At 40.6% G+C, this 19,523-nt stretch overlaps 1 protein-coding gene across 1 annotated transcript in view; it reads right to left on the minus strand.

Moving 5' to 3' along the window:
* Window positions 1–19,523, minus strand: part of OSBPL8 (oxysterol binding protein like 8) — a 192,364-nt gene that overhangs the window by 97,844 nt on the left and 74,997 nt on the right. Inside the window, exon 3 of the mRNA XM_044979381.1 lies at window positions 3,429–3,465. Within this exon, the coding sequence (XP_044835316.1) occupies window positions 3,429–3,465 (37 nt within the window). The remainder of the gene's footprint in view (window positions 1–3,428; window positions 3,466–19,523) is intronic.

Raw genomic sequence — 19,523 nt, forward strand, 5'->3', positions numbered from 1 at the left:
GTCATTACACTAATTGAATCTATTTCCCTATGTTAAGTTCTCCTCACACCTTCTATGGGTCATCTTAATCATCACTTCAAAAGTTTGGTTATTTTTGTTTTCTCCTGCTGATGATAGCTCATCTCAATTGATTAGACTCTTCCAGTTGGTATGCATACTTCCACCTTTTCATGTTCTCTGTATGTATAAATATCTCCTGTCTGTGTGTTCCATTCTATGCATCCGAAGAAGTGAGCTGTAGCTCACGAAAGCTCATGCTGAAATAAATTTGTTAGTCTCTAAGGGTAGGAAATTATTTTAAGTATCTGAAATGGCATGTTACCTTTTCATTTGTTTCCACACTGAGAATATAGTAAGAGATCTTTAATATAATGCATTGGAAACTCAATACCACAATGGATTCCAATAAAATCCTATTCCAGCATTGTCAACCCTGAGCACTCAAAAAACCATGACAGCCTGCCCAAGGAAAGTTATGAGATTGGCTTAAAAACAAGATTTTTAGGATGAGATTTAAAAAAAAATAAAAATTACATTTTAGGTTATTTTTATTTTCCTTCTGGTATTTAAGGGTTTAGGATTCAACATTTTCAAGCTATTCTTTGCAGTTATGAGGGCTAGAAACTTCCTTTACATGAGAATCTCAGTTTTCATTAAAAAAAGTAAAAAAGAAGACTCTGAGAATTAGGGATTTAAGAGAAATACCAGATACTATGCTTTTCAGTATATATCACATGAGTTTGCAATGCTTCAATATATGAAAGGCTTCACTCCAGTGAACACTAATATATCAGAATCCCAAACCTCCATATTTAACCATCATTCCAGTTCCAGCCTGTATCAAGCAGAGTCTGCAATTTAAAATACATAAAATTCTCATTCAATCAAAGCCTTTAAGAGATCTCTTGTACCACTGTCTGTAGCTCATGAGATGAGAAATGAAAACTAGAGATGTAACTGAATATCAGAGAACAAGTGTTAATAGGACATCAGTGATTTGAATTTATTTAAAAAAAATGTATCTGACAGTTTCATTGCATCTCTCAATAGGTAACAGCACTGTGCTTACAATGGGCAGAGTCCTAACTGAAGTTCGTTTTTTTTTAAATTTACTTAAGTGCCTAATGCATTAATCAGCAGCAATTTAAGTACGTCTTCGTAGAACAGCCCTTTAAAGATTAAGCCTCCAGTACTTAGTGCCACCAAACAGTCCCTTATAATAATCAGACTTAAGACTCAGAGTCTGATTTCCTTTTATTTGAGACTTGCCTCATCTTCAGTATTAAATTTGCTGTATAAACTACATGCAAGCTCCCAATCCTCTCATTTTCCCTCGGCGTTCACTGAAGCTGGACTAGTGCTTGGGAAAGTATACTGATTCAAGAAATGTGTACTGGCTCTCCAAAGTATTTGAGCTAACGTAATTAGTGTTCCAGTCTCTGGTTTAGCAACTTCCATTTTTCTACAAGAGGTCTCTGGAGTAGAGGCCTTTCAAGGCAATGGAACTGAAGAGCTGTCATCTTGCAACAAAGAGCCATGATAAAACATGGCCCACCGACACCTTGAAGCAGTTAGTCTTAGAAATAAAACACCTTTTCTCACTGAAAGCAAAAGAGAAAACGGAAACCCCATCCTCAAAATAAACATCTCTTTTCAACTTCAGGTTAAAAGGATATGACAACTGGCCAAATCTCTTCACAATGCACATTCAATGAAACTTCATGAGATTTGAAAATCTAAACTTCTGACCTCATGCTCAAAAGATATTTTTTCAAAACAGAAAACTTTAGAGGAGACAAATTCAACAGTCTCAAGGTCTCCAGTCTGTCATGTGGAAGCTTTGCTGGGAACTTTCATTGCCAGTTTCAGCCCTCCTATTTACCAAGAGTCGTGGTGGATTCTCACTGACAGTTTTTAAATCTAGATCGGATGTTTTTCTAAAAGACATGCTGTAGAATGTGTTTTGGGGAAGTGTCACACAGGAGATCAGATCAGATGATCACAATGGCCCTTTCTGCCCTTGGAATCTATGAATCATAGAGAACTGTCCCAGGATGGACTGGTCCTGTAATGGGTCCAACCCATCTGTGTCATGCTTAGCTTGCATTCCCCTACCCCTGGACAAAATAAGCAAAGTCATCTGACAAGCAGGCATTGTGGGATGGAGAGAAAGCAGAAGTCAAGGGAAAGACTCAAGACAGAGAATGGTGAATCCTGGTAGAAAGCCCTGGGAGTTGCTGTTGGTAGACAGCAAGGCAAGACTCAAAAAAGCCCAGGAAAAGATCAGTTGAGAAGATTGACCTTTAGGAAGGCGGGGCGGGCCTAGCTTGAGACTAGATGAAGATTTTGGTTTGTATTTATTTTGACTTGGATACCCTGGAAAGAATGAAAATTTTCATTCATCATTTAGCCAGAGGGCCAAATCATCACAGCAACTAAACCAGGCTACAAAATTGGGAGAGCCAGACTGAGTGAAGAGAAACTGAGGCAGCAGTTAGCCCATGACCAGAATGGTGAGCTGGTGCTGCTACAAGAACTAAGAAGAAAATTCTGTGAGGGACAGAAAGGCGACACCACCAAAAAAAGAAAATATGTCTAACACCTTAAACTAAATTCAAACTGACCTACCCATCTGCATGTGACTCAACATAACAGTATTTGTAAATCGTTTTCAGCAGTAGATAACTTACTTCATTTCACTTTTTGAAGAAAAAAAGCAATATACAAAACCTCACACAGATTTGAAAAGTTTCTAATACTAAGATTCCCATAGGTCACTGCCTTTTTATTAAATGGCATTTTAGTAAAAATGCATCCGTAACTAGTCTCCCTTGCATGCTGGGATACCTCTTTTTATTCACACTTCAGTACGTGAGAGGGCTTTTTATTAAAACTAATTGGACAACAAGATACTGAAAGCAAACATTGCCCTATCGCTGTAGTAGCTCCAAATAAAACAAGCTGCTTCTACCTGTTAAACCACTATTTTCTGTGTCCTTTTTATTGTTTATATTACAGTAGCACTTGGAGGCCCCAACTCCGATTAGAGCCCAGCTGTGTTAGGCACTGTATAAACGAGTGAAAAGAGAGCCCTTTCTTTTAAAGTGATAAATATTTCCATTTTAACTTCACAACTCCAGGTGGAGTGTTCACAGGACTCATATTTTTCTAACCATGACTGAAGAAGAACAACACTTCCTATGAATTATGGTGGTTCTTCTAAATTTAATGAACACCTACGGACAAGACCAACAAGCAGAATAAAGAATTTCTCTAACTGTTGTTGTCCTTGTTATTTCAGTTCTTCAATTAGGTCGTGACACACATGAAACCCTAGTGTTATGTCCACTGGCCCATGTGCTCACACAAGAAGATGGAGACCTTCACTAATATGCCCAAACATCCGAGAGAAGAGGTCAGTCACTTACTTGATGGTCCATGAGAGTCTTTGATCTCACCATGATTCTGCGTGTGCAATGCAATTGGAGAACGAAGAACAGCGAACAAAAAAAGTCCAGGCCAAGAAGAAGCAAAATGTGCAGAGACGTCAGCAACAGCAGCAAAAGGAAAGAGGAAGCACAATGAAAACAGAGTTAGTTTATCACTAAAATACAACATGCACATCAATATTAAGGGAAGACTTCAAAAGGACTTAACAGTTCAGAAACAAAACAATTTTGAAGCAACAAAACTGACATATATGCTTATAGGAAGTCATTATTAGCTTGGATACAGTTAGTGAGCAGCTAATATCCCTTTTTAGACAGACAAAAGTAGGTCTTCTGAAAGATGTTCAGAAATTTAGTGTTCACAAAACTCATTACAACAGAACATGTCAAGATCTGTAATTAAATCAGTTTCAGAAAACCATGATGTCCTATGAAAGAGTTAGGATTCTAGGACAATCCATCTAAAAGAAAAAATGGTTTCTCTTAAATTGTACATGTAAACACAAACATTCCTAAAAGCGCATTAAATGTGCAGCACCCACTAGAATGATGCAGCCAAGCATAACCGTTTATGCAAAATTATTATTTTAGAAGCCTCAATGTTTTAGTTCATTAAGTACAGCTACCCATCACACAACATATTTTTCCGGTGTAGGAAACAAGACAAACAATGGAAACTGAAGAGTTAAACAAGAAGCATTGTGTTCGTGCATCTCCAAAGAACTGTAAGCTGTATCACAAATTTTCCCCACCTAAGTCGCCACTGAACTATATATAGTTGTAATCACTGCAGGAGGAGGGAGTACTAATAAAGTAATAGCCCACTCCACTTCACCTTTTTTGGATGGGGGGTAATTTGACTTGTATTATTAATTATTTATATTCCATTAGTATCCAAAGCTCCAGTCAGGATCAGGACCACTTGGACTGGGGGCTGTACAGATACAAGTTATGATCCATCCCTGCCCCCAAGTGCTTACCATTTTAAAAGAGACAAAAATGTTGGGATCCAAAGACAAAACAAGCATTGTGACATGCCCACTATCAGGGAAAAAATATCCCCAACTGCTCCTCTGCTAAGCTATAGTTTATCTTTTCAATTTTAGCTTTTTCCTAGTCTAGTTTAGTGTGTGCGATTTAAACAGGACAGTTGCACATCTAACATTTAAAAAAAAAAAGTGTAAAATCCAATGCTTTGGAAAGCCCAACCAAAACCCTACCCAATGTTCACTGAGATGGCAAACCCTAGCCATATTTTAAAAAACGTGTCAGGTTTGCCTCCATGTCAGCAAACATGAGCCCATGTCATCCCCCGAGGCTCCCAACTCTGTGAGGGTGCATCAGAAGGAATCTCTTGCCTCCTGGAGAACATGGCCATGTCCCTATTTAGCAATGGAGGTTCCTGTGCCACTTGGCTGCCCTGGAGAGATGAATACTCAATTCAGTCTGAAAACGTTGTTACTATTGTAACAAGATCAGTTAAAAAAAAAAAAAAGGAACTTCTTCAAATTCTTCAGTTTGTTTACTGGGCGCATTTGGAAGCACATTTTGTATAGTCCATTTTAGTTTCGCCTGTTTAGTCTGCTAGTTAGTTTCACTCTGTTTGCCTGGATCTTTCACAGAGTATCAGGTCAGAGAAAGAACATGTTTTTAAATAGGGGAATGTGATTGCAAAACCCCCAGAAGTTAAAGGAAACATCGGGACTAAAGTAGTATCAAACTCATTATAAGAACGGCCATACCGGGTCAGACCAAAGGTCCATCTAGCCCAGTATCTGTCTACTGACAGTGGCCAATGCCAGGTGCCCCAGAGGGAGTGAACCTAACAGGCAACGATCAAGTGATCTCTCTCCTTCCATCCATCTCCATCCTCTGACGAACAGAGGCTAGGGACACCATTCTTACCCATCCTGGCTAATAGCCATTTATGGACTTAGCCACCATGAATTTATCCAGTTCCCTTTTAAACATTGTTATAGTCCTAGTCATCACAACCTCCTCAGGTAAGGAGTTCCACAAGTTGACTGTGCGCTGCGTGAAGAAGAACTTCCTTTTATTTGTTTTAAGCCTGCTGCCTATTAATTTCATTTGGTGACCCCTAGTTCTTGTATTATGGGAATAAGTAAATAACTTTTCCTTATCCACTTTCTCAACATCACTCATGATTTTATATACCTCTATCATATCCCCCCTTAGTCTTCTCTTTTCCAAGCTGAAGAGTCCTAGCCTCTTTAATCTTTCCTCGTATGGGACCCTCTCCAAACCCCTAATCATTTTAGTTGCCCTTTTCTGAACCTTTTCTAGAGCTAGAATATCTTTTTTGAGGTGAGGAGACCACATCTGTACACAGTATTCGAGATGTGGGCGTACCATGGATTTATATAAGGGCAATAATATATTCTTAGTCTTATTCTCTATCCCCTTTTTAATGATTCCTAACATCCTGTTTGCTTTTTTGACCGCCTCTGCACACTGCGTGGACATCTTTAGAGAACTATCCACGATGACTCCAAGATCTTTTTCCTGACTCGTTGTAGCTAAATTAGCCCCCATCATATTGTATGTATAGTTGGGGTTATTTTTTCCAATGTGCATTACTTTACATTTATCCACATTAAATTTCATTTGCCATTTTGTTGTCCAATCACTTAGTTTTGTGAGATCTTTTTGAAGTTCTTCACAATCTGCTTTGGTCTTAACTATCTTGAGTAGTTTAGTATCATCTGCTAACTTTGCCACCTCACTGTTTACCGCTTTCTCCAGATCATTTATGAATAAATTGAATAGGATTGGTCCTAGGACTGACCCTTGGGGAACACCACTAGTTACCCCTCTCCATTCTGAGAATTTACCATTAATTCCTACCCTTTGTTCCCTGTCCTTTAACCAGTTCTCAATCCATGAAAGGACCTTCCCTTTTATCCCATGACAGCTTAATTTACGTAAGAGCCTTTGGTGAGGGACCTTGTCAAAGGCTTTCTGGAAATCTAAGTACACTATGTCCACCGGATCCCCCTTGTCCACATGTTTGTTGACCCCTTCAAAGAACTCTAATAGATTAGTAAGACACGATTTCCCTTTACAGAAACCATGTTGACTATTGCTCAAGAGTTTATGTTTTTCTATGTGTCTGACAATTTTATTTTTAACTACTGATTCGACTAATTTGCCCGGTACCAACGTTAGACTTACCGGTCTGTAATTGCCGGGATCACCCCTAGAGCCCTTTTTAAATATTGGCGTTACATTAGCTAACTTCCAGTCATTGGATACCGAAGCCGATTTAAAGGACAGGTTACAAACCTTAGTTAATAGTTCCGCAACTTCACATTTGAGTTCTTTCAGAACTCTTGGGTGAATGCCATCTGGTCCCGGTGACTTGTTAATGTTGAGTTTATCAATTAATTCCAAAACCTCCTCTAGTGACACTTCAATCTGTGACAGTTCCTCAGATTTGTCACCTACAAAAGCCAGCTCAGGTTTGGGAATCTCCCTAACATCCTCAGCCGTGAAGACTGAAGCAAAGAATCCATTTAGTTTCTCCGCAATGACTATATCGTCTTTAAGCGCTCCTTTTGTATTTCGATCGTCAAGGGGCCCCACTGGTTATTTAGCAGGCTTCCTGCTTCTGATGTACTTTAAAAACATTTTGTTATTACCTTTGGAGTTTTTGGCTAGCCGTTCTTCAAACTCCTCTTTGGCTTTTCTTATTACACTCTTGCACTTAAGCTGGCAGTGTTTGTGCTCCTTTCTATTTGCCTCACTAGGATTTGACTTCCACTTTTTAAAGGAAGTCTTTTTATCTCTCACTGCTTCTTTTACATGGTTGTTAAGCCACGGTGGCTCTTTTTTACTTCTTTTACTGTTTTTCTTAATTTGGGGTATACATTGAAGTTGGGCCTCTATTATGGTCTCTTTAAAAAGGGCTCATGCAACTTGCAGGGATTTCACTTTAGTCCCTGTACCTTTTAACTTTGGTTTAACTAACCCCCTCATTTTTGTATAGTTCCCCCTTTTGAAATTAAATGCCACAGTGTTGGGCTGTTGAGGTGTTCTTCCCACCACAGGGATGTTGAATGTTATTGTATTATGGTCACTATTTCCAAGCGGTCCTGCTATAGTTACCTCTTGGACCAGCTCCTGCACTCCACTCAGGATTAAATCTAGAGTTGCCTCTCCCCTTGTGGGTTCCCGTACCAGCTGCTCCATGAAACAGTCATTTAAAGTATCGAGAAATTTTATCTCTGCATTTCGTCCTGAAGTGAAATGTTCCCAGTCAATATGGGGATAATTGAAATCCCCCACTATTATTGGGTTCTTAATTTTGATAGCCTCTCTAATTTCCCTTAGCATTTCATCATCACTATTACTGTCCTGGTCAGGTGGTCGATAATAGATCCCTAATGTTATATTTTTACTAGAGCATGAAATTTCTATCCATAGAGATTCTATGGAACATGTGGATTCGCTTAAGATTTTTACTTCATTTGAATCGACACTTTCTTTCACATATAGTGCCACTCCTCCCCCAGCACGACCTGTTCTGTCCTTCCGATATATTTTGTACCCCGGAATGATTGTGTCCCATTGATTGCTCTCAGTCCACCAGGTTTCTGTGATGTCTATTATATCAATATCCTCCTTTATCACAAGGTACTCTAGTTCACCCATCTTATTATTTAGACTTCTAGCATTTGTGTACAAGCACTTTAAAAACTTGTCCCTGTTTATTAGTCTGCCTTTTTCTGATGTGCCAGATTCTTTTTTATGCGACTGTTTATCATCTGATCCGGCCCTTACATTATCCTCTTCCGTCCTCTGCTCCTGACTATAACCTGGAGATTCTCTATCATCAGACTCTCCCCTAAGAGAAGTCTGTGTCCGATCCACATGCTCCTCTGCAGCAGTCGGCTTTCCCCCATCTCCTAGTTTAAAAACTGCTCTACAACCTTTTTAATATTTAGTGCCAGCAGTCTGGTTCCACTTTGGTTTAGGTGGAGCCCATCTCTCCTGTATAGGCTCCTCCCATCCCAGAAGTTTCCCCATTTAAAAAAAACTGGACATATATCAAGTTGGTTTCTCTTTAACTGCATAATACAGTAAGACAGCATACTTAAAATGGGAACATAATACATGTTATCGCAAATGGGATTATATTACCTTACTGTTTTTAGATTTGAGAAAGTTCCAAGAGCAACAAAACAGCAGAGAGGCATGCAGTAATAGAGCAACGGTGTAAGAATTAATTCAGTGTGATAATGAGTCAGAACACCAAGCCTTTCCTGATCAGCACCACTCTGCTACATCTGCCAGTTCACACTAAGAGCTTTAAAGCAAAAGGAGGAGTTGGGCGAGATGGGAAACAAAGTATTAATGAACAAGCATACAGGGACGGGAGGGTTCTGCAATTTAAGTTTCCTAATCAATCAGCATTTCTCAAATACTGCAACCAGGGGGTTTCCATGCGGCCACGACGGCTTCCTGAGTGGTGATGGGGGGGGAGGCAAAGGTTCTGTTCCTCCCACTCCCTTCTCTGTTCCTCCTGGATGCGCAGCCCTGCACGGCTCCTGGAGACAGGTGGGGTACAATGCTGCAGGACTACAGGGAGTTCTCTACCAGCGTGGGAGGGCAATGAGGCTCTGACTTCAGCCCTGCGATGGTTGGGAGACAGGCTCCAGAGGTGGGATTTAAGGAGCCTGGTTGCGCAGACCAGGGCTCCAGCCAAGGGGCTTCAGGTGCCAACACCCAGCTCTGGCTGCAGGGTTTCAGGCGCTGACCCCTAGCTCTGGCCACACAGCCCTGGACTTTGGCCCTGGGGCTTCAGTTCAGGCTCCAACCCCTGGCCACGCAGCGGCAGGCTCCAATCCCCATCTCTGGTCACACAGTGCTGGCCCCAGGCCCTGATCCCAGCGGCAGCTGCTAGCTCCAGACACCAACCCCCAGTTGCGTGCTCTGATCCCCAGTCCTGGCCACTGACTCATAGTCCCAGCCGTGTCGCAGTGGGCGCCGATCCCCGGGTGCATGGCAGCGGGCACTGGCCCCGTCCCCACGCCGATCCCTGGCCCCGGCCGTGCGCTGATCCCCAGGCATGTGGTAGCAGGTGCTAGCTTCAGCCTCGTGGTGGTGGACACTGTCCCTGGGCTTCAACTCCCTGCCCCAGCCATGCAGCTCCTGCTCCAGGTGCAGGCATTGCCCCTCCCCCCCCCCAGCCGTGCAGCTCCAGCCCCCAGCTCTGGGCTCTGGCCGTGGGCACTGATCCCCGGCCATGGGCACCAACACCCTGCTCCAGCCGCACAGCTGCGGGGCTCACCACCAACCCGCCTTTCTCTTGGCCCTGCATCCATGCCCCTCTCCCCATCACTCCTGGACCCCACCGCCTTCTTGGCCCTGAATCTACCCCTCCATGGCCCCGGACCTCACTGCCTCCACCTCCAACCCCATCCTGTCCCCCATCCAGGGCTTAATTTTTCCTGGGACTTGCTGAGAAAAGTGATATTAACAAACATACAAGTATCACTTCTCACAGTAATATTTTTATTATTCAGTCTGCAAAAAAACCCCTATATGAATAAATTACAATGATGTGGATGTGTATATGCGCTATTTATTTGTTTTTCCTAAAGTTAATCAAGTATTTTAGGAGAAAGTGTCCGTGCAGCCACCAGCAAGAGTTGGTGGCCACACTCTGTGGCCACCAAAAAATTTGTTGCGAGAACGCCTGCGAATGGTTTGTACTCTCTCATAGTGGTGAAATACACAGTGAAAAAGCACAGCAGCAGTCTTTACACCACTACCTCCCTCTCAAGTATTGTCTTGACCAAGTAACATCATCAGAATTAGACAGCATAAAGCAGGAGAGCTTGTCACCTGAGATGACTAAGGCCTTTTATATAAATATTTTAGCACTGTATGGTTAACCTTTGGACTGATACAAAGAGCTCCTATGCTATAGGATGAAACACAAGTCTAACTCTGTTCCTGATCTTCACCAATAAACACAGTGTTTATACTGAGATTAGATTCCATACTGCCCAAGCACCAGCCTAAACTATAGACATTATACAGTGCATCTATACGTAACAACACAAAAGTATATATTTGTAATCTAGAGTTTTAACTGAAGATAACCTCTTTCCAGGATCTATTCTGGATACAAGAGACCACTGTTTACTTCACAGGATCCTTCATGTATCATCTGGAGTCCATATTGAAATACGTTATATGCAGTAATAAGTCTCCTAAAGGGATAAAATGTCAGGATAGACTTTTACCTATATTGACAGTGTTTACTCAGAAAAGTGAATAAAATAGCACCAGGGATTCTATGTTATTTTCTCTCCATGATTTCTATATTAAACATGCTAATTTTATTTTATTATTTATTATTATTATTTAAACTGCCATCTCTGCAAACAACCTACACTCAGAGTCAAGCTTGGTTCTCTCTCACATGGTCACCAGTAAAAAAGCTTTTAGTGGTCAAATTAGGCCCCTACAACACCTGTGCAAGTCCCACTACCTTCACTGAATTTGCACAGGTTGAGCACTTCTGTTTATACACAAGATGGAACAGAACCCATCTTCTTCTCCTACCCGTTTTGGCTATGCAAGTTTAAAAGCAGCAAAAAGCAGAAAAGCTGTCACTAGAGACAGCAACCATAACTCTGATTACATACAAGAAAGTCTTTAAACTCGAAAGAACGACTGTCTAAACTCATTTTAAAGACTAGTAAGCCTAAAATTAGACCTACTACCTGTTTTGTTGTGCAAAATTACTTTCTGGTTTGATCCATTTGTGATCAGGATATATAGCAGAAACATACAAGCTCTTGATGGAAAAAGAACTGAACTATTTAATGTTTACTACAAACTAAATTAAAAAATATATACCTTTAAATCATTAAATCACAAATCACTGACAGAATACACATGTAACCTTAAGAATGACATTTTAAAAATTGAAAGGAAAGGTTTTAAGCCTGTCAAGACCTACTGTCAAGGATTTTTCCTGCAAAAGAAGATTGAGTATCTGCTAAAGCAATACAGAAAAGTGGCAGTCTAAAAATTACGTTAGGATACCTGTAATGTCCAACTGTTGCAGGGGTAAGTGATCCTGAATTCAAATACTAGCTGGTAACACAAATGTCCTCATACAAATATGTATCAGTTAAAACAAGTTATTTAAACTAGTACAAGTTTGTGTGTTGATATTAAGGCTGCTTGAAATTTTCAGTCAAAAACTTATTCAGCCAGAAAACTGGGGTTTCAACTAAACATGATCCACAGAAAGTCTCTTCTTTCTATGTATGTTTAGAGTTTTGGGCTAAAAATGATTTGTTTGGAGGGTTGGTTTTTTTTTCAAATGAAAAGTTGAAGTTTTCTGTAGGTGAAAAACAAACTAAACCAACAGAAAGTCTATTACAACTGTTGGAAAATGGCTTTATTAAACCTTAGTTAAAATGTTTTTTTAAGATATTAAAAACTATGCAAACTATTTATATGCAAACTTGCAAAGATTTACCTAAATTGGTTTAAAAATGTGTGTTTAATTAGTCAAACCAGTGCAAGTTTGCATATGAATAAGGTGTACAATGATAGTCTTTAAGATCTTAAAAACTACTTCAGAAAACTTGATTGCCCATATGTATTTTCAGTCCTATCCCTCCACATAAATCAGAGGAGGAGGATTTCAATTTGTATATATAGAATCTAATTCTCCAACTTGAAAAAGTTGGAAAAGGTCACCACATTCAGGAACAGACACACCAGGAGAGAGGGGAAAGCTTGAGCCCTCAAGGATCCAGAGATTATGTCTTTGATGAAATTCTTTTGCAGGAAATATCAACTAGATTTCTGGACAAACTAGCCAAAAAATTTGCCCTACATCCCATGGGAAAAATAGAATGGCTACACCATATAAGGATGGAAACTGGCACCCCTTTCATAGGTGTAGCAGTATCTGAGGCACTCTGCTGGAGATACAAGTTCAAGAGTACCCTGTTGCCAGCTAGGTCATGGTGCATTAACATGCATGGGTGCATCAGACAGCCTCTGTCCTGTATGTTGCGCTGACTGAGGCAGGAATCCAAACTGGCGAAGCAACATCAACTGGCAGTCATCTGTCAGAGCAAGGAGGAAGGACTGAGTCCTGTGTTGCCACAAATCAAACCACAGAAAGTTTCATATCCAGAAACAGGCATGGGCTCACTTTTAGCCAGCAAAATTCTCCATTATTCAAATACTTCATAAACATGCCATAAAACTCTGTGAAACATGCATTTTCCTTTCCAGAATCTAAAAGGGAGTATTCAATATTTTCCAATAAATAATTAATTTTCTAAAATAAGTGAGCAAGTCTCTAGAAAAAACATTAAATAAGTTTAATATATACGCTTGTTATAAACAAGACTTTTTTTTTAAGCTCATCGTTAAGTTGCTGTTTGTTCACCTAAACTGCTCATGATTAAGCATGCATACCTATGTAAACTTAATATCCATAGTCCACTAAGAAAAAAAACCAATTATGTTGCCTGTATATAACAGAAAGATAAAGACCAAGGGTAAAATTTTCAAAAGCACCTGAGTCACTCAGGTGATTAAGTCCCATTGGACTTCCAGTAGAATTTAGCTGCTTTTGAAAATTTTACCCCACAACCACATTGTTAAAGGATTTATTTAAAAAAGGATCATCTCACTGTCAGAGGTCAATAATTAAGGCTATTTTTGCAAACTACTGTTTATTAATAGAGCCCTACCAAATTCAGAGTCCATTTTGGTCAATTTCAGAGTCATGGGATTTTAAAAATCATGATTTCAGATATTTAAATTCTGGAATTTCATGGTATTGTAATTGTAGCCTTCTGCGCATATATATCAAAATCTTACCACCAAAGCTGAACCTGAACCTAAGCGATCATCCCAAACTGCATTTACTAGTTTCTCAGACCGATTTAAATAGCATATGTAGATCAGTGTTTATAAACTATATCTATTATTTGGACCTTTAGTGGTCACAAAAAATGCTAGACTGATAAATTCCATTGTCACTCTTCAAGTCTTATCTCAGTACTGATGCTCTAGCCACTTTGTCCCATCCCTGGTGCCAGGGTCTCCTGTGGAAGGCAAGAAGAACAGGCTCTGCACCTCCTGCAAGGGGCTCTTTTCCAGGGAGTCTTGGGTTAAGCTCTTTTATTTGTATCAGCAAAGCGGACCATGAACAGAACAAGTGAAAACTTTTTTTTAAAGTTGTGCCTAACATTCTTGTAAGAGATATTGGAGGACAGGGTGCCCTTAGCTCTAAACTTCCTGGTTTTCTAGTATTAGAATTTAGGCATTTAAACTCCCACATTCAGGAAGAGCACAATGACTATGGGTAGCTTTGTGTGGTCACAATTACAACTCCACCTTAAAGTCTGCCTGGTGAATTTCCTTAGTTTAAAGTAGTGACATAGGATTAGGGAGCAAAAAAAGCTAGGGGCTCTCTAATTTCCTACAGATTTGTCTATCCATGGCAGTCCCTCTATACATTCTAGGAAAAACCCACTTTCCCCCAAAGTACTCCTGCTCGCCCCCCATCCCGTCTGCAAATCCAGAAAGCAACAGTCATCCGAGTTGCAGCTGTTTGGGGGATGGCAGCAACTCCTGCCCTTCTGGCCCACAGCTCCTCTTCCTCATAACTGCAATCTCCTCCTGGTTGCCACCACTTCTCCGAACACTGGCTGCTGTGTCTCAGCCACTAACACAGCCTGTCAAGCAGCCTCACTTGTGAGTCCTTTCCTCAGTAACAATCCTCCCTAGAATCCTGTTATATTTTGAGCTCTCTCTGCAGGGGAGAAGGCAGGGTGCTCACCTCAGATTTTATAAATGAAAAATTAGGATTTCTGTTGTACCCTGATGAATTAACAGGAACCTGGTTATCTTTAGCATTTTCCTCTTTTTGCAGCTGCACGACTTAATATTTCATGCAACTAAATTTTGGTATCATAGATAAAAATCTTGCTTAGGAGAGTTTGGTAAACCAAGTTTCATATCCCACCACCACCTCCTCCCCACCCTTAATACAGAGTGTTAGAAAGCTTTTGCAACTTTGAAAATGTCTATTTTGTGTGGTGACCTCTGTCAGAAACCCCCGTTTGAAAGACCTAAATTTGGTAGATTTTGTAAGAAGCTCAAGACTTGTTTTTACCGGTTTTCAAACTTAGCTGACGTAATAGATTTTGGCAAGGGAGCAAAATATGGCTTTAAAACAGTAACATAACTGTAATCTTTATGGAAAAGTTACTGCTTTTTCATGGTAGACCAATAACTGTCCAAAGAGCGGATTATACAACTTGAATACCAATAACGGAAAACCCACAGTTCAATATTCTACCCTTTAAAATGACAAAGTTATATGGAGATATACCTATCTCATAGAACTGGAAGGGACCTTGAAAGGTCATCGAGTCCAGTCCCCTGCCTTCACAGCAGGGCCAAGTACCGTCCCTGATGTGAAAGTGAAACAGTAAGTTTCACCTATTGTACAAATCGAAGATTGGTAAAGAAAGCTTACATTTCATACACAACACAGTTGCAAATACAGCACACAGCTTTGCTTCAGATAAAGTTTTGTTCTTTTCATAGAATGGCTTTATGTACATAAAACAAAAATGTTTCTGTCCTAAACAGCTCTTCCAGTCAGCAATAAGATTACATTTTGATATAATTTAGGTTGCACACTCCCATGATAGCATGTCCAGACTTTCAGATTCTCTGTATAGCCCATCAATGGCCTATACAGAGAAGAACAGTTACAAGATTTTCTGAAGTTCTTAAAGTTTGCCAAATATAATCAAAGTACTGTTTCATTTGACTAATATACTAACAATTTCAAGTAGAAGGGCACAGTGGGGAGAGGAAAGAGGTAAGATTAGAGATACTTTACCATACTTCATTGCTTCCATAAGAGCTACATATGAAAATTCAACCCACGAAGTTGTTAGACAACAAAGAAGAACCTAAGCTAAATTACTGGTTCACAGTTCTACAGAGGCAATATTAAGATAGCTTTCTGCTTTACAGCAACAAGAATATACAAATAATTAACAGATGAACAGTTTTCTAGTCAGAACTAAAACATTCTTGTTTTATTTTAAAAACCTTTTTTTACCTAGTGTGCAAGTTATACATTTGTGTGCTAGATGATGAATAACAGGTTCCTGTCACTATTTAAAAGAAAGTGCCATGAACATAAAAAATATGCCTTGCCTACCCCTTTACTCTCTTAGGCCTGGTCTACACTGGGGGGGGGGGGGGTCGATCTAAGGTACGCAACTTCAGCTACGCGAATAGCATAGCTGAAGTCGAAGTACCATAGCTCGAATTACTTACCTGTCCTCACAGCGCAGGATCGACGTCCGCGGCTCCCCCGTCGACTCCGCTACCGCCACTCGCTCCGGTGGAGTTCCGGAGTCAACGGGAGCGCGTTCGGGGTTCGATATATCGCGTCTAGATGAGACGCGATATATCGAACTCCGAGAAATCGATTGCTACCCGCCGATCCGGCGGGTAGTGAAGACGTACCCTTAGAAGTTTTTAAACAAATAACTCATCTGCAGTAAGAGACTCTGCACATTACTGTCCCAGACCTCTTACATTCAATCTTTACACAATTCAAAGTATCCACTACATTCAAGGGTGCACACAAGACCGGACTTGTGTACACACCTCCTCACCACCCTTTTCATTTCTCCCAAAATATCAAATCTAAAATCATCTGTCTCATACCACTTTCAACTGTGTCACCTTTCCCTTAAATCTTATCACTGACTTCTTTCCACATCAAACCTCAAACTCTCTTCAACTTAAAGGCTTTAAGTTCTGCCCCCACCTGCCTGGCAAGCTATCGCCTCTTATTTTCCATGTCTAAGGCCTCTAGGCCAACTGCTTTTATTTTATCTCCTTCATACTTGCAATAATATGTCTTTTCTTGTACCACCCTGTGCCCAAACATCCTCTCCCTGTATGCCAAGAAGTCTCACTCTACTCCCAATTCCTCCTCGGATCTTACTTTTCAGTTAGCGTTTCGTCACTTCCTCAGATATGGAATTATCTGCTTCAATTGCTGTTCCTAAATATAGATACTTTTTTTTTTTTGAATAAAGACAAGCAGCAAAACATCTGCTTCCATGAAAATTACACTTTCTTCTTTCTTCCCATTCCCACACCATCAGTAAGTTTTCTTTTCATTATCATTTAAACTACATTTTGGGGCCAGAATTATATTTATGTTTGAACAATGCAGAAATAGAGTTGTTCAGAGATGCAGCCACCCTGCCAAAAGGAAAAATGTATACCTCAGAAAGGCAAAGATGAATAAAAGATCATAATGGTCAAAGATTAAATTGTCTTAAGCAGAAGAGCCTTGCAGATAGTTAAAGGAACTCTAGAATATATAGAGGAAGGGTGTTCCTTAAGACTGAATCTGTCCCTACACTAAGATCATAGAATATCAGGGTTGGAAGAGACCTCAGGAGGTCATCTAGTCCAACCCCCTGCTCAAAGCAGGACCAATTCCCAGACAGATTTTTGCCCCAGATCCCTAGATGGCCCCCTCAAGGACTGAACTCTCAACCTTGAGTTTAGCAGGTTAATGCTCAAACCACTGAGCTATTCCCCCCAATGATCTTGTTCTTACTCAAAACCAAATGAAACACTGGGACAGAGTAGGATAACCAACCCAGCCTTAGGAGGGAAAAATCAAAAACAAAACAAAAACAAAAGTGGGATTGATTTATCAAGAAGAACTCATGCCTAGATCAGAGTTTAAACTAGCATTATACATTTGAATTTAGTCCATTACTTTCTCAGCAACCAGTACATATCACATGTGTTTTAGATTCCCTCTATTGATTGCACATTCAAAACATACTGTGTCAACAGAAGCCTTTTCCTCCAAAATAATTCCTACTATTCTTAGTCCCACTACAGCTCCACCAGCATTATGATGGCCTGTGACACAAGCACTTTTACCACCATGCAGGCCAATTATGCTCATAGCAGGTCTACACAAGATGGTGATAAAGACAACTGGCTACCAATCTCTTATCTACATTGGTACTCCCACTACTGCTAGCGCCATGGAAGCTGAAACAATGGGAAGTTTTGGAAAAAGAGGCTACTGTAAACCAGGATATTTTGATTTCTGAATTAATAAATTGCATGAAATTCCAAGTCTGTGCACTCCAAGATGCACTGCACCGTAGACCTTATACAGTCTGACACTGGCAGCATAAAGGCCCAACAGAACAGCAGCTACGGATGGTGGATCATCTTAGAAATATTGGAAGTTATGTATCTTACAATTAAAGCATATGTAAATAAGACTAAGGGACTCAACCTTGTATGGGGAAATATGATATAGGGTGAATGCACTGTCATTGTTCTATGGAGAAGAGGTGATGCCCTCTCTACGAAAGTGGGAGGGGAAGTGATGGAGGAGAAGCGGGGGGAACATTTGAGGGACAGAGGCAGGCAGGGAGAATCTGAGGGAAAGTTTAAGAGAAACTGTCTGTGAGTAACCTGAGAGAAACAGGGTGAGGGGAGAGAGCAGCCAGAGTGGCATAGAGAAACTAGGACTGAGAGAAACAGAGTAAGTGGAGAGGCTGAGATTGGGCAGGATAACAGACAGATGTGCAGGAGAGGATCCCGTCAGTTTAAAGCTGGCTGGTCACGTCAGTACGTGCTTAATCACATGTTCTTGAGCATCCATTCCTTTATATTCCTGATCATTGGATCTAGTCATCTCCTATCATTGATTCATGTTGTCCCAGATATCCAGAACAGGAGAACCAAAGGTCCTTCAGATCCAGTGGGTCTGATCTAACGTGCACCCCAGAAAGCAAGCATCACTGGAGTCAAGACCATCTCTTCAGGAAGTCATGAGAGGTGCTTGAGACTCAGAGACTGACTTCGGTGTTAGACAGCACTCAGTGAGATATTTGGGGAAAGGGGAACCTTGAACCAAAAACACCAACAACCTATAAGATAATAGCCTGTGCACACAGATAGATTTTTTTTTTTAATTTAGAGGATTATATCTGACATATCTGGCTTTAAGACTAAGCTTGATAAGTTTATGGAGGGGATGGTATGATGGGATAACCTAATTTTGGCAATTAATTTGGCAACTGATCTTTGATTATCAGCAGGTAAGTATGCCCAGTGGTCTGTGATGGGATGTTAGATGGGGTGGGATCTGAGTTACTACAGAGAATTCTTTCCTGGGTGCTGGCTGGTGAGTCTTGCCCACATGCTCAGGGTTTAACTGATCGCCATATTTAGGGTCGGGAGGGAATTTTCCTCCAGGGCAGACTGGCAAAGGCCCCGGAGGTTTTTCGCCTTCCTCTGCAGCATGGGGCACGGGTCACTTGCTGGAGGATTCTCTGCAGCTTGAGGTCTTCAAACCACAATTTGAGGACTTTGATAACTCAGACATAGGTTAGGGGTTTGTTACAGGAGTGGGTGGGTGAGATTCTGTGGCCTGCATTGTGCAGGAGGTCAGACTAGATGATCATAATGGTCCCTTCTGACCTTAAAGTCTATGAGTCTATATGTAGTTAAGTAGACATAGTAGTAAGTTAATATGCGCACACATTTGAACATGTGTGTGTGTGTACATGTATTTGAATCGGGTTTTTAATTATATACTTCATATATTAAATATTGTAGTTAGGTGGAGTCCAGTTCTGTTTGTTCCAGTGTAAATAAAATCTGTTATTTTTTGTTGGATGATCACTTTTATTATCTTGTCTATCGTCCCACAATCTTTTACTGCACTGTAATTCCCCACCCCCTCAGCCCCCAATCTCTCACATGCTGAGTAAATTATACCACCCCTGTGATGGACCACTGCTAAATCTTGGTCAGTGTATTTCAAATTATAACACAATAACCCTACTCGGAGAGGTCAGTTTACACATAGCACACAATATCTGCATGTGACCTGGAGAACATTATGTTATGCTGCAGTTGTTGAATAGCTGCAATAATGAACCTATGGTTCTACAAGAAAAAGCTACAAGGAGAGAAAGAAAG

The sequence above is a fragment of the Mauremys mutica genome, chromosome 1 (genome assembly GCF_020497125.1).
Source record: "Mauremys mutica isolate MM-2020 ecotype Southern chromosome 1, ASM2049712v1, whole genome shotgun sequence".
NCBI classification, from domain to species: Eukaryota; Metazoa; Chordata; order Testudines; family Geoemydidae; genus Mauremys; species Mauremys mutica.